This window comes from Pseudopodoces humilis, chromosome 6 (assembly GCF_049639895.1).
Source record: "Pseudopodoces humilis isolate 2021_Gansu_Grassland_sample_001 chromosome 6, ASM4963989v1, whole genome shotgun sequence".
In the NCBI taxonomy this organism is placed as follows: domain Eukaryota; kingdom Metazoa; phylum Chordata; class Aves; order Passeriformes; family Paridae; genus Pseudopodoces; species Pseudopodoces humilis.
The window spans coordinates 53,481,226-53,499,204 of NC_142205.1; the positions used below are offsets into that span (position 1 = coordinate 53,481,226).

Sequence of the window (17,979 nt, forward strand, 5' to 3'; positions counted from 1 at the left end):
CTTTGTCCAGAGTGAAGCTGTTTTTAATCATGCCCTGTGGCTGCTGTAGCCACTGCCCATGGGGGAGACTGGCAGCACCATCTGGGGTCAACCCAGAACAGCAGATTCCCTTCTGCAGCCCCCTCCAGCCATCAGCTCTACAGGGGCTTTCTGTAACAGATGCTAGAGCCAGGCTGTCATGCTTAATAGCAAACACCACACCTGCCCACCATGGATCTGTCTAATCCCTTTTAAACCTACTTACAGTTTTGACCTCAGCAAAACCCTCTGGGAAGGAGCTCCACAATATAAGCTTGTTGTGGGCAAATGTCTACACTTTTACAGCTTGATATTTTCTGCCTAAAATTGAAAGGCAACTGAGTGTCAGGGCATCACTGGCCATCATGATGAGCTGTCTGAGGCACGGGCAAAGAAGCCTCAATCAATATGGTGCCATGCATTAGGAAACTTCACTAGAATTTTCCTCATTCCTCTGGCTAGCTGGCAGAGATGGAACCAAGCCAAAAACTGAGTGTATGAGAAAGAAGTCTCCTGACCCATTTTCTCAGTTGCCTATAATGAGTTAGCTACCTGGCATTTTCTTTATCTATACAGGTTATGTTTTCAATGGAGAAAGAAATATCTTGTATTGAAATATCTTGAAGGCTAAACTTCCCGAGCTCTTGTCCTTGGCAATAACTTTTCACCTTTAATTTACTTTTATCTTTGCAAAATGTATTGGACTGCTGGGGGAGGAAATCTTACAGATAGGAAATGAAAAACTGTAATAATAATGCTAATTCAAGTATCACCTAACTAAAATAAAATACCTCTAGAATAGGTAATATAGTGGAGTCAGTGATCATTAAATATTTTCAAGGTTAACATGAAAGTTGCTGAAAAAGGTCTTGAAAGAAGAGGAAGAACAGAAAGGAAAGGGGGAAACAAGATCTCAGCAGTGCTGTAACAAACTGATAGAGGCAACCTCCTGCTCAAGGGGGCTAGCACGACTGCAGCTACATTTTGATGTCAGAAGGGTGAGCATAGGGAAGGGAGAAATTGCTCTCTAGGCAGAAGGAGCAGGCAGTGAAGGGAGGAATCCTGGTGATGGGTGGAAGGGAAAAGAGAAATCCAAGAGATAACTGAAAACATCATGTCAAGGGTATCCTGGTCTGCAGAGGGAAAGAAAGTGCTCAAGGAATAAGGAACATCTAAGCTAACAGAAGTTATATAGGGCATTTATAATCAGTGATATCAATGAAAGCAAGCCATTAAGACTGGAATTGTCAGTAGATGGCACTCAAGAATAAACAGCATAATTTCTGAACAATATGAAACTTTAGAATCCTGCTATACCATCTTATAACTGCTCCTCACAGGTATTTCTGTAGTGATCCTGGGAGCCATGTTCCCTGGAATGCTGCTGAAATCTTTTCTGTTGCTTTTCTCTAGAGAGAGGACAAAGAAAAAGACAGTGCAATTCCTTCTTCATGATGGGACCAATCTCTCTTTTCGCCTCCTCCTTTCAGTAAGGCAGTGTGTTAGGAGTCATCTGCCAGGTTTTACCTACGGCTCTCATCCTGCCTGTATCCCAGGAGCCATGGGAGAGCCGGCAGCCTGCAGATCCTGTCACCCTGCACACCGCCTGGTCAGAGCACACCCTGTCTGACTGCCTGCACAGAGGTGGATCAGAGACTTCCACCCTTCCACCACACCATTTCACCAAGCCTGTCAAACACTCTCACTGACTTCCAGGTGCTTGAGTAAGAGGTTTATTGCCTAATGCAAGGAGATGCAGTCTCAGAAGGCAAACATAAGCAGAAGTACCACATCACACAATTCTTTTCCCTGTGCATATTATCCCTCCTTCCCTTTTCAAAATGACCTCTTACCACCTGTTACTGCACTTTTAGCCTCGGTTGCCTATCAGCAGTGCTCAGCTCAGTCCTCAGCAGCTGCAGGGAGAGCAGCATTTTAAAACCAACAGGTTCTTGTTCACCCAGAACCCTGAAGCAGATCTTCAAAACACAGAAGAGCAGAAGTCGAGCTGACAGGGTGAAGAGCAAGGAGGAGAATCTCCTATTGCTTAGAAATCACAAGGCAGGCTTTGTGAGCACAGCTCAAGGCACAAGGAGTACTAAAATAAATTCTTTAGTGGAGGAAGTACTTTTCTCCTTTCTAAAAAGGCTACTAAGGGTTTCATGCTCTGAATGTGCAACTTTTCTGGTTTTCATGACACCTGAAATCTAGTATCAGGATTCCAATAGCAAGGGCATCGGGAGTAGCTGTTTTTTGCCAGGCCTGTGTTGACACACGAGAGTGGGATGCAGAGAAAGGATGACTGTACTGCATCACGTAATTCCCTTCTGGAGGCTGGCTGTGATGTTAAACTGCAAGGCTCAGAGAGGTGAGAAAGGATGCTGTGGGGATTAGTCATTAGGAGCAGTACCAGGGAGAGCGGTGACTGCTAAGCCAGTCCTTGCCCAGCGGCTCTGTATAATCAGGACTGTCTGATAACACAGCCTTGCTGAGAACCTGCAGCTCCTCTGATTTCTCCACACTGTCTATTACGGCTGGATTCTCAGGCTGCAGAAAGTTAATGAAATCTGTCAATTTTGATGCCTGGAGAGACTCATGTGCCTGATGAATACATCTGTTGGGGACTCAGAGAAGCTGAATTATGCTATTTATGGCTCAGCAAAGTTGACTTCATAGTCTTGGCCTGTCAATCAGCCGTGTGTCTCAAAAACTAAAGAGACCCAAATAAGTTATATCTAGGGCACAGAGCCTTCCAGAGGGATCTTTCCTCTGTCCTATATTAGGAGATCAGGCTTTGAGAAAGCCAAGATATTTGAAAGAGGGCAATGATCTGATCCCACCGTGAACCACCTTGAGCTGGACACATTCCCCGGACAAAAAGACAGCTACAAAGTCTATAGCTTTTTTCAGATCTCAAACTCTTTCCTCCCTGATTGTGTCCTAAGTAGTTCACACTAGCCCAGAATCCATATATGAAGGAGTTTTCCAAAGGACAGACAATACCCTGCTGTGCAGGTGTCTGATTGCAGAGCTCAGAGGCCCAGCATTACGTCCCCAGTATGGATTCTCAGAGCACATTGGGTTGGCATTCACATCCAGCTATTGTTTTTGATAAATTCTCCCCTCTCTGCATTCATAGCAACTCAATTGGAAATCACACAATGAACGAATCACTGGGGATGGGCAGTTATTACAAATGGGCACTAAGAAGTACGGTGATTTCATCAGCGTAAATTGCTCATTCATCTGTGTTGACTTTGTAAATGGAAATTACTGGATTAGGAGGAAGCATGGTATTTATTCCATACTATATTTATAATTTATTTTTCTTTTGTCTTAGTCACACAGCAGAGATCAATAGGATGCTAGTTCCTGATGAATTTCAGTATCCCTCAAATGACACAACTCTAAGATCTTTTTACTTCTCTGTGCCTGTCAATACAACCCAGTTTATTAGAAACTCCTTGAATTTCTTGTTACTGCCACAGTGAGGCTTTTATCTTCTGAAATTCTTTACTTTTTGCTTCCCAGCTCTAAGCACAAAGTAAGCAACAGCTCCTGCCACAAAACTCAAACTGGTTGCTACCCTCTTCCTTCCCAGCTCACAATCAGAGAGTTCATCCATGAGTAAATTGCCTCCTGCCTGTGCAGCACGTGCCTGTCAGAACAGGGACCCAAATTCTTGCCTCAGGATGGGGGTTTTAGTCACAAGACCAGCCCATCCAGTACCTTCATTTCTATGCTGTGCAGGGAGAAGCATCAGGAGGATGACCTCCTCTCAGCTTATCTGTGCAAATCTTTCTATACAAAATACAGGAGTCTGTCTGCTGGTACAGATTCATGTGACCTGAATTTATGGCTTGGCTGTCAGAATAATTGAAGCCCTCATGTGAAAGCTGGGAATTTTTTTCAGTCCTTTGCAACAGCCAGTCAGGAAATGAGAATGGCATCATTGACCTAACACTCTTAAAAGAAAGGAGAAGCCAAACTGAGTTAACCTCATGATTTTAATCTTCAAAGTGAATGAAGATTTACCTTATACTCAGGCACCACACAACCCACACCCAATTCTGTGTTGGAATTACAGGAAAAACAATTCTGGCCATGTTCCAAGAGGGATAGACAATGCTTGGAGCCCATATGCCCTCCAGAAGGTTCTGTGCACTTCACAGACACTATTGTGCATCCTGAGCTGTGGTCATAAGCCTCCCATTAAAGCCCTACAAGTGCCTCTTGGCACTGCTAAGACCCAGATTTTGCATTTGGACATTATTAGCTGGGGTTCTGAGATAACAACAGTGAGAGGGAGCACCAGACCAGGCATCTGCAGTTCATTTCTCTGCTGAGCACTTGAATCTCATTAAAAGTTGTGGAGAAATAGACACTACAAGTCTGAAAAGCATCTGATCAGGTGTCCATGATGTTTCACTTTCTGAAATACGTACACAGTTGCAAAAAGTATTTTATTATTAGATTAGGACACTGTGGTGGAGGTTTGGCTCACCAAGCTGATTTAGAAGCAGGGCACAGAGAACTTTAAACAAGACTTTCAGAGACAGATGCTTAAAAGATGCTGGTCTTCAAAAGATAATCATAAAAGCCAGAAGGTCCCCTAGGACTTTTGAAATCTCCTGATTAATGCTGAAATGATTGTGATGTTTTAGACTTGGGTCTTTCAGACTTGACCAATGGGAGTCATGCTATTGACAGGGGTTGGTTGTGTACTAGACATTTCCTCCCTTTTGAGCTTCATTTTCTCATCTATAAAATAAGAATAATTAACCTGCCTTTCATCCACCTTGGCATTTTTTGTCTCTTTTGGCTGTGATCCTGTAAGAAACATTTGGGACAAAGAATGACTTAAATATATGTTTAATGACCTATTGAACCAGAGGGAGTAAGGTCTCTAAAACACAAAAGCCAGACTATCCATTAAATCCTTACAGAAATAAGATGACCTTCAGAAAACCAGCAATATTTAAATCAGCAATGGGAAAAGTGAAGATCAACTGAAAAAGTTTAATGAAAATTCCCATTATTTCTCTCTTTTTTGACAGCTGCTGCATCTGATATTATTGCATTTCATTAGCAGGATTACAGATGAGTAACATAATAAAAGAAAAGGCATCTATTGCGATGTAGCTTGAAGCAGAACTGTCCCCCTCTGCTCTCTGGGATATTGTTCCCAGCTGAGATTTACAGGGCTCCAACAATGCATCACAAATGACATCCTATGTAAACAATTGGAGAACAAATGCGAGATGCTATTTAAATGCCTCATTAAGAAAAGGAAATTTCATAGCTTGATTCTTTGCTTTTCTTGACTTTACAGTAGATTTAATTGACAGATCTAAATGAAAAAAAATCAAAATTTGTTTACCAGAATTGCCTGTTATTATTTACAATGTGTCTTATATTTGTTCTTATGGAACAACTGAGAAAGTTACAGTAGAAGGCCCTATAGAAGTAATCTGGGCCCTAGGAATATTCAGTCTTGAGGAACTAAGGCCTACTCAACTGTAAAAAGAAGATGCCAAAGTAGTTTTGGGTTTAAAACTGCTCCTACATCAATTTAAACTCACATATTAATGTTTTTTGTCTGAAGAACAGACTCATTTCCAGTGTTAACCTGGTGTTCAGCAGACTCGTGGGCTTAATGTTCATTCAAGGAACTCAGGATGCTAAAAGCCCCAGTGGGCCTTCATTAGTGTGAAAAGAATCTCATGTCCATTAATAAGACAGGTGTCTGTTGATTAAGGCAGGGTCAAGTTCATCTGAGCCTGTGAATGTGCTCAGCATCTACATCAGGTTTTTCACAGGAGTCCCTGCACTTTTGAACACCTAAGTTGGGACATGGCTTTACTGAGAGGTCCAACAGCTTCTCTTACAAAGAGCTGCTTGGAATGGATGTGTATGAAATGTCCCAGGAATTCTTGTGAACGACAGCCAACAGCCACTGGATAACAGGAGAGGAAGTGAATCTCCCTTGCCAGAGTGAGAGGAACCTACCTACTTGAAGAACCTCTGAGAACAAGAGAAATAAATGGCAAGTCCTGTGGTGTCATCTCTGATAGACAGGCTAGAGAAGAGGCAGCAGCTTCGGCTTCTAAGTTCAGACTTTCCCCCACTTTCCCCAATCCTCATGGATTCCCTGGATGCGCTTTTGCAGCCCCTCTCTTCTTTGGGGCCAAGAGCTGTGATGTAACAAGTAGCTGCAATTCCAGGGGGAGGGTCAGGTGAGCACAAGAGCAAGGAGACCTGTTCAGAACTTCATGTGAAAGATCTCACCCTGTGATAGTGGTTTGTTTTGCATGTGTTTAGATGCAAGCCCTCTCTCATATCTGTACTCTGTTTCTATCTTTATTTTCTTATTTGTGCATGGTGTGAAAGAAACCCTAAGAGCAACCCAAATAAGAAAGCTTTCAAACAAAATTCGGTATTTGCAACTGTTTCAAGTTAATGAAAGCAATGCATCAAAAACAAGAAGGTGAACAAATGATTCACAGTAAAAATAATGTAGCAGAGTTTTTCCTCTTCCTAAATTGTCCCCAAGTCTCAATGATATTGAATATATTTGCTGTTGAAAATTACTCACCACTGAAACAAATGATGTGTGAGTTATACTGGTATGTTGCTCTGGTTTAAATGCATACTAGTGGAGGCAATATTTTCTTTATGTTCAGCCATTAGACTGCAGGTTCAGAGTCCACAAACAATCTGGATGAGCTGTGTCTATCACATTTACAGAGGGGAAGCACTTGAGGTGTTCAAAGGCCATGACTTGTTTGCCATATATATTGGGATGAAACATCATCCCTCAGCTATGAGAATGAAAACTCACCAAGCTGTATCACCACAATCAAGTCCCTAATGAGCTGTATCTGTTAAGATGTGGAAAAGCACTTTGCTGATCAACTTTTAGGTTGGAAAAGGCCTCTGAGATCATTGCATCCAACCTTTGACAGATCACCACCTTGTCAACTAGACCACCACACTGTGTGCCATGTTCTGTTGTTTCTTGAACACCTCCAGGGATGGTGACTCCACCACCTTCCTGGGCAGTCCATTCCAATGTTTTGAACACTTTCCATGACGAAATTCCTCCTGATGTCCAGCCTGAACCTCCCCTGGCTCAGCTTGAGGATAGGTCCCCTCATCCTGTCACTGGTTGCCTGGGAGAAGTCCCTGACCCCCACCTTCCTACCACTTCTTTCAGGAAGTTCTAGAGAGTGATAAGGTTCCCTCAAGCCTCACAGCAGTGCTTCTGAGGTACAAAAGCCTTTCCACAACCTAAGTAAAGTGGTGGGATGCGGGAGTTAAACCAGCCCTAATAAACTTCTCCCAGGAAGGACATGGGAACATGACAGCCTCTGGCTCCCATGCTAGTGTCTGATCTGCTGCCAGAGCAGGTCTCTGCTGCCTTTTTCTCACTGCTCCTGGAGAAATTACAGTTTAGCCCTGTTGTTAGTGGGGATTAATTTGGTGAATTAAGTTGGTGAATTTACCAATGAATTTATGAGAAGTTAATTTGTTCTGAGGGCGAAATCATGTCAATTCAGATGCGCTCAGTTAATTGTTGATGGCATTGGTGTGGCCATTAGATACAAAACCACACTGCTTTGGGGGTCAGCGAGGAAAAGCATCCTGATTAGCTTAGTGGCTGGAGAAAGCAACATCCCCTGGATAGTCAATATTGAAAGAAAATTATACTTATTTAGCATACTTTATTAGCTAATTGACTGTGGAATGCTTTTAAAGAAACAGCTAGAGCCTGGGGTAGGATTATGCCCAGTACATCAGTGGGAAAGGCACAAATAAGCTCTTGAGCCATCTTTCCTGTATCAGCTGTGATTGCTGGACCACTGTGTACTTTCTGATGTTGGAATATAAAACCAGCAGGGCCCCAATCGTGCTGTAACGCTTGTTGGCACCAGAGTGCATTCAGGCAGCGGGCAAACAGCACTGGGTTGAACCAATGACCTCACCAGTTCTCTGCTCTCTGTCCCTCTTGCAGCCCTGTGGAGAGCTGCTACCTAAATGTACTCAGCAGCCATGCTGATTGTGGCAGTAGTCACACCAGAGCTTTCTGAAGTGGGGGAGCAGTGACCTGTGTTATCAGTGTCCTGAAGCACAGCATATCTATGACACTGCAAGGCACAGCACTGTTTGTTCCCTCAGAACTTGGCACAGGACGAGCATGAACAGAGGTTTTAAAAGGAACATTTTAAAACGCCTTAATATCTTACTGCCTGTGTTTCCTGAGACCACGAGGGTGGACAGATACCTGTGCTTAAATGCTCTGCTTTGCTGCCAGTGAAATCCTTGTCTGGGCTGGCAACTCCACACCAGCAGAGATATTTGAGCATTTATGGATTGAGATAGACAGCAAGCGATTCCATAAACCACCAAATATTAACCTGTGCTTTTAGAAATCCCATGCCAAATTATGGACAAGACGATAGAGAACGGAGGGTATTTTTCATCCCTGAAACACATATTTAGTTTGGCAAATGTATGTTCCTTAATGTGCAGTTTCTCAGGTTTGTGTTGCCCTTTGTGGGAAGGCTTTACTGACAGAGCTCATATTTAGGAAGAGAATCCTGCTCAAGGTCTCACATTCCCTGATACCTGGACAATTATCTTTGTTAGCCTTTCCAGACTTGTGGAGATCAAAGGCAATGATAACTACCAGAATAGAGATCCTCACCTGGCATAAATGACTCATCTCTCTTTTAATTTGGGCTGGCATTTCAGAGCCAGAACATGACTTCTCTGCGAATGCAAAGCACACCCAGCCCTGCTACAGTGCATGTGTGACAGACATGGCTCTCCCTGGGGGTCCCTGGTCCAAAGACTCCCCAAACCCCTTAGGCAGAGCCCAGCTGCACTGACCATGCCCTGCCACCCTGCAGGGTGTGACTGTGCCACAGGGGCAGTGAGGGCAGGGCAAGGGGGCCAGCCCTGCAGTGACACTGCCCCATGGGGGTCACACTGCTGTCCTGGCCAGCCCTGCGCAGCACCACGTGCTCAGCTCCCCCTCACCTCCCTGCACTGATGAAGGGCAGACCCCCATGGGAAAGTTCCTTCCAGCTCCATGCTTGTCAGGATACCTATTTTCTTGTTTCTCTGTATTCTGCTCTGTGGCTGGTATTAATGAAATAAAAGGTGAGCCTCATTCCCTTTCCCTTCCTTTGCCCACGCACATTAATTTAAATGCAAATTCACTCAGAAAGATCAAAATTAATTATGCTTTTTTGCAGCAGGCTGCATGGAAAATGGAAATGCACAGGGCTGGCTTTTCCCTTTTCTCCTTTATTTTTTGGAAGTGCAAAGGAAGAGCAACGTAGAAAAATATTAACATATGTGTCTAAATGTTGCATGCTTGTTTTTTTTTTTTCTTCCGATGCTTTTTTGCATGTCTGAAATTCCACTGTTGCTTTCAGTTGCAGGCAGCTTCAGAAGGAATATTGAAAGGTTAATCTGTTAGTGACATAAATTGACATCCAAATGACAAATAATATTCTGTTTACCACTAATAAGAATCAATCTCCATTAAGAAAAACTATGCTGACTCTTAAGAAATTTGTCCATTATTGGCTGATCAGAATGTAACTGAAGTATGAGACTTCAAATTTTTTTTCCGTGGGGAAAAAAAAGGCATGGGGGGAGTGTTCTGTTCCTCAACAAGTGCAGGCATTTATATAAGTTTTTTTTTAGTGAAAATGGAGACAAGTAAATTTGTGACTCAAGGTGCAGTGCAGAGTCCCACAGGCTGGAGCTTCACAACTGGGCACAGTCACAGCAGCTGAACTGCTCCCCAGAGCCAACATATGGACAGGGCTATCCTTTTTTGCCAGATCCTGGGTAAGAAAGGCAAAATTCTGTCAGTTTTTTTAAGGGGAATGGGCGCAGGAATTATGTGCATTGTGCTATAGAGACTTTAGATATGCTCTGAGAAACCTTCTGGACCAGTCTCTGTGATGCTCCAGTGGAGCTGCCAGGGTGACTGTTACATGACTTTATGTAGGAAAAATGGGTGGTCACAGTATTTAAACACTTAAGGGCAGTGTGAATAATCAAATGAACAGGTAAACAAGAAGAATTTAGCTAGATATTCAATCAGGCTGGGGTTTACTTGCTTAGTAGCCTGTGGGAAGAGCATGCTGTCCTGCTTCTGGGACAGACCCTGTTCTTAGCACTGCTGGTCTTAGCCAGTGTGTCTGGAGACATCAGTTCAGCCAGCTCACTGCCTGCTGCCCCTTGGCCAGCAGTGTGGCTGTAGCCTGATGAATTCACGTATTGCAAAAACTAGAGGAAAGAAATGGATGCTTACAACCAAATAGCTAATTTTTCAAATTCCACATGCCATTAAGAAAGTGCTTTTTTGTGTCCCCATAGCAACTAGAGTTCAGGGTGCCTTTGTAAAACACATGGCCAAAGATCTTCCCTGCAAAGCTTACAAATGAAACAAATCAGAGAAAATATTCAGAGAAAAAAGCTGACAAAGAAAAGGGATTTATCCCCAGCTACGGAGCCACTAAAAACAACATCCATTTCAGTACTCTGCTAAGATTTTACTGAACAGGGCACACTGGATCTGCTCCTTCCACTAACTTCCCATAAAAACATGGGTCTAGCTCAAGATCTGCTCCTGCTCTTTAAATATTTGGATACACACTCTCAAAGGTCCTTCTACCAGGAAAACACAGCCCAGCTGAATGAACCTGGATCCAGAAATAGGGTCAGCCCTGTGCCCTAAAGACTTTGCAAGAGGTGGAAGCAGCACACAATTGGTAGCCTGATCCTTGTGAGCCCTGCTGGGCTCAGGAGTTCAGTCTGGTGTCAGCTGAGTGGTACCTGGAGGGAGCCTGGCCAGAGCTGGCCTCTGCACTAGCCCTGGAAAACAGACCCAGGTGACTGTGCTGGCACTTTGTGCGTCAAAGCAGCAAAACATCTCTTGGCCTGCAGCCAAAGAGGGCCTTTAGAGAAGGGCCATGTGAAGAGATGCTGTGGCCCTGCTTGCCCCAGGCTTGCTGCAATTCTTCAAGTGGGCCGGTCGTTCAAGATTGCAGCTCTCAGCAGCTGCCATTTATTACAGTGGAGGCAAGCACAGTGAGTAATCACTTCAGATACTTTCTCTCTTGATCTTGTGGCCGAGCTTAGTTTTACTGTGGTTTCTTTGGTGTGCTTTTCTTTCTGCCGTCATGCTCAGGAATCACTTGAGTGCAATGTTAGCACAATAAATCACACAGCCTTTTTTTCCAAATAAAAGCAGAAAGCAATAGCTTTGAGTCATTTCAACATCCTGGTTTTCCTGCTGTCAGCTCAGTGAAGCAAGAGTACGCAACCTTCAGCCCTGCAAAGGCTGTGGTTGCTAGCACGGTGATGTCTCTATCCTTGCTTTCTCAGAAAGAGTGTTCCTGGGAACACTCAGACAGGGCTGCTGGAACCAAGGCAGACAACACCATGGTCACTGCCTAAGGTCACAGACAAGGGACAACTGTATTTGTTCAGTGTTTACTTGTCAAGGAAAGACATCAGCAAGTTTTAATCTGCCTGTCTATATATTATGCACAAACCCAGCATACCCACACATACCAAAATGTGAATCTTTCCTAGCAAACTCTTCTTATTGCTACATGGGTATTGAGACTGCCATCTGGTTAAGGTGGTGGAATGCATTTCAGCCACGCTCAGTTCACATGACCAAGTGCTGTTAGACTTCTCAGCTCATGTGCAACATTTCTGTGATCAGATAAGGGAGGTTGGTGCAGCAGTGATTCCTTGGAATTTCTGCTATTTCTGCAAATTCAAACAACATGCTGCTGATGATTGATTATAGTAATTTTGTTGTTCATATCACCCTATTCATATCACAGCAGGTATTGCTTGTAATTATTAAGGCTATTTGTTATTAGAGATGCATGGGTGGTGAAATACAATGAGAAGCAAACAATTTAACTGGTAATAAAATTAGCTGATGATGGAAAGTCAATCTGCTAATTATCTCCAAATTGTGTCTGTCAGTTGTGTTTTGCATTTCTCAGGCTCCTCTCTCCCCAGTAGAATAGCTTTTGGAGGTCTGCATTCTAAGGAACACACCGAATTCCCCAGCAAGGGAGGTCTTCATAATGTTACCTTTTTTCTCATACAGGCTCACATAACTTCATAAATACTTTGTGACAAATGGGCATTTCATTGGGCAATTTACTGCAGAGCAGACAGCACACTTTTTTTTGTAGAAGATTCTTTATAAAACTTAATAAAAATTAGGTCGATTCCTTCAATTTCACAACTATTGAAAAATACTAAGTACTTAGATTCTTAGCTGTTAAATTTTCAAAACATCTTGTGATATTTAAGTGGTGGAGCATACATTAAGGTCAGTTTGAGTCACATGGATAGAGTACCTTTGGACAGCGTTAAAGCTGCACAGGGGCTTTTTTAATCGTCCTTGTTTCTTAGGATTGTCTGATTAGCTGGTTCATCTACTGGGATTCTAGTATACAGGCAGTAAAAAAAAACAAACCATGTGGGCAGTAGGACCAGTGGTACTTGGTTTTCTGTGCATTTTTGCGCAGTGATATTGCCAGTTGGGCATGGCACTGAGGCTGTCATTTTAGCTGGTATTTGTAAGGTTGTTTGACAGCACTACATCTCCTTTTTATAGCCAGTATTAATAGGTAATTCCATAGCTGGCTATGAGAAAATTAAAGGTGGCCGTCAGTTTTTATGTGTCCTGTCAGTTTGCTTGTATTTTAATTTCTCTTTTAAATGCAGACAGGTACAACAAATAACCCACATGAAATTAAATATTTTTCCTAATATCCATTTTTGAAAAGAGGTTAAACGTTGAGTTGCTTTCCAAGCAAGTACCATCCTGTTTGGAAAAATTATGATGCCTTAAGCATCATAGAATTAAAATATTAATTTTTTTTTAATTTTTAAGGTTTTTTTTAAGATAAATGTAAGATGAAATATGGTCAAAGACTTAAGACCTGTCATAGTTGCTTACACTTCCAGACTAATGGAAGCCTGTACACATAGACATAACTTTGCCTGAATCATAACAGAATAACTCACAGAGCTGCAGAATAGTTTGGGTTGAAATGGATAATGAGAGATCATCTAGTCCAGCCCCCTGGCATGGCCAGGGACATCCTCAGCTAAATCAGGTTACTCAGTGAAGAAGAATGAAGTTGATGTAACTTAAATTCAAGGAGTTTGTGAATGACTTTTCAGCTGAGGAATGGGCAAAGCTTTCAGGTGCCAATATGCCTGCAGCTGGGGGGTGACCATACTGGGGTCTGAGGCAAACAGCTCTCCAGAGAAGGATAAGCCAGCAGAGTAGAAATAATCAAATAGAGATGGAAAACTAGGAAGACATTTCTGCAGCTGTCCAGTGATGCTGAGAAGAGAGGAACCAAAGCTGTTTTATGTAAATGCTCAGAGATGTAATAGATGTGGAGGAACCACAGTATTGACTAAACATTAGAGGATATAATATTGGCTAAATAGACCTGTGGTTTGAACCATCATGGCCGCTCTTATTCTCTGGGCAGTCTGTATCTGCTTTTCCAAGTCAAAGCCACTCTGGGATATAAGTGAGCTGAAATGATATTTTTACAACTTTGTTCCAAGTGTGAAATACATATCCAAACCTGTAAACCCTGCATGAGGGAGCTGAACAGCTCTGCTAACCACAAGGATTATGCAGAGACTGTGACCTGCTGTGGCTGAGCTCTAATGCACCGTCACAATGTCAGAAAGTAAACGGGAGTTACAAGATAAACTTCTGTCACGCGTGGTCTTGGATTGCCATTAATTTATGCAGGAGGCAGCAGTGGAAAATGTTAGTAAGAAAAAACTGGGAATTAAACACTGCTAAAACCCCCCCAAAACAGCCCTGCAAAAGGGAAACCCTTCAGCTTTAGGTTGGAAGCAAGGGGAGGCTCTGCCAGGTGTGGGAGTGCAGAGAGGCCATCAAGTGCTGCCCACAGCTGCAGCTGTGCCTCTGCCTTTAGCGAGTGTGTGTGTTTACCCTGACTGGGAGCAGGACTCTCCACATGCACTCCTGAACTCCTGCTGATGGCAGGTAAAGCTGCTCTGTCAGACAGCCCTGCCTCTGGATATCCAGGGGAGCCATCAACCCCTCATTCTGACAGGCGGTAGCAAGAATTAATACAAGTGATAATTAGTCCCTTGGTTTGGCTTCTTTTCATTATTTAAAGAAAAGAAAGCTTTCCTGCTGTAGGAATGAGAGAAATGTGTTTCTGCCATAGGCAGGCTGGATTGGAATATCTTCCCACACTGCCAAACAGAAATCCAGAGCTGTTCTAGTGAGATTTTTGGAGGATCCCTGTGGAAAATAGTCATAGGAGGAAGGCAAATAAGTGGTGACAGGTGGGGCCAGCATCTCTTTGTCTGACTGTTACCAAGTGGTGAGCCTAGGGATGCCTAGGAATGTCTGAGATTTCCTATCAGAAATGAGCCTTATCAAGCTAGGAGAGCAGACTCTTGGGGGGGTCACACTTCTCTCCAGAAAGCAATGCTGGTTTCTGCAGGACCCTGGACAGCTAACGCTTGGGAACAGCCTTGCTAAAATCTGCTGACTGTAAAGACTGAAAGTGGGAAGTTTTGGTGATTTCACTCAAATCAGCATAGAAATGTGTTTGGACTTTGTCCCCCACTCCATTTAGCATTTCCACTTGTTGTTGGCCCTCCACCAACAGTAAGAGCAGGGAAGGAAGAGCTAATTCCAGATCCTTCCAGAAGAATATACACAGCTTTCCAAGCACAGCCTGGAAACCAGAGACACACTGATGTAATAACAAGGTCACTGCAGACAAGCAGCAGCAAAGGCACACTTCCATCTGTCTAAATCTTTGAGTATGTTTGAACATAATGGTGTACTGAGGCTAAAGGACTGGAAATGTGGGATGTCGTGCTTAAATGCACAACCTCTGTTTGCCCTTGTGAAGATTATGAGCCATACCTAAAAGTGCATTGCCACAGGATCAGGTAAATTGACTTTTATTGAAACATACTGTAATATGAAGGGGGGAGCTGAGGGGAAGATTCCAATTTAACACAAATACATTGCATTTCAGGCTCCCAAATAACTATTGATATCTGCTGTCCTGGAGCAAATCATATCTTCCCTGACAAGTCAGACAGCTGCTCCTTCTCTATCTTCCCTTTGTTATCTTTAATAGCCATGGATTGTTGTGGTACCTTGAAAAAAATGTTTGCAACTTACTTGATGGATGTCTCACCTCCTGCTATTAGCCCTGGTTCAGGGGTTCATCTAATGCCTGTTCTTGCCTACAAAAGTCAGACCAAGTGCTTTTGAAATGAGAGTGTGCTGAGTGTCAGTGCACACCGTGTACAGCTCCCTTCCCCTCCATCTGGCAGCTGGTGGAGTGAACAAGCTCTCCTCATCATCCTGAAGTAAGTTAGGTAGAAACAACCTCTAGAGCTCATCTCCAAATCCAGCTCCCTGCTCAGAACAAGGCCAACTTTAAAGTCCTATAAGAGTGTTCAAGGTCATCCCAGATGTGGCCTGACTACCTCTAGGGAAGGAGATCCCACAGCTTCTTGGGGCAAATGTTTCCATGTTTGATCACAGTCACTGTGAACAATTTTTTCCATTTAGAGGTATGGGAATATTTGTACCTTAAACACAGGATCACTAAGAGTTGTAAGATATGTCTTAAAAAAAAAAAAAAACGGACCAATTTTTTGAATTGAAAAGACAAAGCAAATCTCCTTTCAGGCTATCAACTGTCCTCAGGTGTATCAAAGGAAGTAAAGACAAATGTGGTAGAAATGGCTTGGGGTAGAATAGTGCATCAAGTTCCTCACTTTTCTCTGACAATCTTTGCTTCCCCCAAATGTCAGTCAACACCATGGGCTGTGGAAGTTCTCACCACGTTGCTTCAGGTCAGCCCAGAAATGTGCTAGGTCAGCCCTAAAAACCTTCAACAGCAAACCAACGAGTGTGTATGGGTTAAGCAAAGTTACTTGTCCTTGTGATGCAAAGGAGGAGTGTTTGTGTTGTCCATTCAGCAGCACAGCTGTAGAAGCACAACCTTCTGCATAGAGGAACTAAAGAGCTGGCCAAGTTAACAACTTGAAGAGCCATGATCCCCTCTGCAGTGTGTCGGTGGCAATTACCTGCTCACTCTGACACCAAGGGAAACAAATGCATCTGGAAACCCATACCTGTTTTACCAACCTGACAGGTCTCTGTTCAAAATCTCCAAAGGGAATCAAATAACAATGGCCACTGTGCGTTTTGGAATGACCTTTAAGCTAGAGCATGTAAAAATCTACTTCTAGGAAACATCCTCAAGTCGAGGGCATCAAGGAAATCATAAGTCACCCAGTATTAGCTATCCATGTGCTTCTACTTTCTGTGTCTCTAATTCCCTGATTAATCTGTGGTTGAGAACTAATACAAGCTGCACATCCCTAGTCAGGTTTTACATTCCTAAATGGGAAACACAAAGTCCTGGATCAGACTCCAGCACAGGCATACTTTTAGAAGGAGGGGCAAGACTGATACATTTAGTACAGGGTTTTGGCAAATACAGTAATAAACAGTATCCTCTTTATATTTCCCACTGTTGCACATACAAGCTGTGCTGATGGAGTGTTCAGCATTGAGATTGGCCCTTCCAACACTCAGATGGGAGAAGGGATTTATGCTTTAATGTGTGTACTGTGTGCTCCTCCCAGCTCTCTTGTATTCTCCTTGTACAGATAAGACTGGAAGAGAGTTGTTTTCTTTATTCTGTCTGACTTTTGTAGCTATCAGATGAAAAAAAAGAAACAAACCCAAACCTAAGAGAAATTCAGCTTTTCTATCATGAAATTAACAGCCATGCTTTCTGATTGGAACAGGTCCCCAGTGGTACCCATCCCGTGTTGGCCTGCAGCTAGAACGCAGTGAGTATTCATATGGCTGAACACAGCCACCTAATGTATCACTGATCCTCTGGCAGGTTCTCCTCCTCACAGCAGTGCTCTCTCTATACCTGTTATTGGGTGAACTGTTAATACATTCTCATTAAGTGACATCAATTATTAGCTTATTAGTTTTCTCATTAATGAAAGAACCTAATGGTTCTCATAGCCACTGAGTGAAATGTTCCAGAGTTGTGTATGATCACATAATGAAGACAAGGCAGTTTTAAGCCTGTTCACTCTCTTCCTTCCCTCACTGCCTTACCTGTTTCAATACTTGCTCACTGCCTTGCCAGAAGATGCAGCTGGCTGCCAGAGGCAGCCTCTCTGTCAGTCCACAAGTTCTTGGTGGATATGGCAGTGGAAGATAAAGCTGCCAGAGGCTGTTTGGTGTTTGGTCTGTGGATGTGTAGAATTGCAAAGCCATAGAAAACGAGGACTCAGCATCTGATGGAATTTAGCACCGTCACTGATGTAAACAGTCAACAAATGTATATTGAAAGGGAGACCATACATAAGAAAAGAGCAAAGAGGTGTTGCAGCCATGGCAACATCCTGTGCCAGTGGGTGTTGGATTTTTCCAATATCCAGCTTACCACCTATATAAAAAAACAAACCATAAAACCAAATATTGTTATTTCATGTGTCTGTCTGCACACTCTAGATCCATTAGGATTGGAAGCAGACACCTCAGAATACTGCAAACAGTAATGTAATGCTCAGATACACCTGGTCTGCCTAGGTCAGACAGCTAGCAAAGAAATCTTGGATTTTGAGACTTTTCCCAAGAAGTTGCATTCATCATCAGGTGCTGCCTGTTGTAAAACAGCCTGAGAATGAGAATGCCTCAGCAAAACATGTCAGTGAGGGAGATGCTGTGTGACACAGCCCTTGCCATTAGTCTTGCAGGACAGAAGAAGAAGTGTTCTGTGGAGTTGTCTGTGTGATTGCACGGCCTGTCTCTAAAGGGCTGGGCCAACAGAGACAGCGGAG

At 43.2% G+C, this 17,979-nt stretch overlaps 1 protein-coding gene across 2 annotated transcripts in view; it reads left to right on the top strand.

Annotated features, from left to right (window-relative positions):
• The window catches only part of TECRL (trans-2,3-enoyl-CoA reductase like), a 59,284-nt gene that overhangs the window by 15,920 nt on the left and 25,385 nt on the right, over nt 1-17,979 (top strand). For both annotated transcript variants that reach the window (XM_005530301.3, XM_014259056.2), the window contains exon 3: nt 16,924-16,968. In XM_005530301.3, coding sequence (XP_005530358.1) covers nt 16,924-16,968 — 45 coding nt within the window. The remainder of the gene's footprint in view (nt 1-16,923; nt 16,969-17,979) is intronic.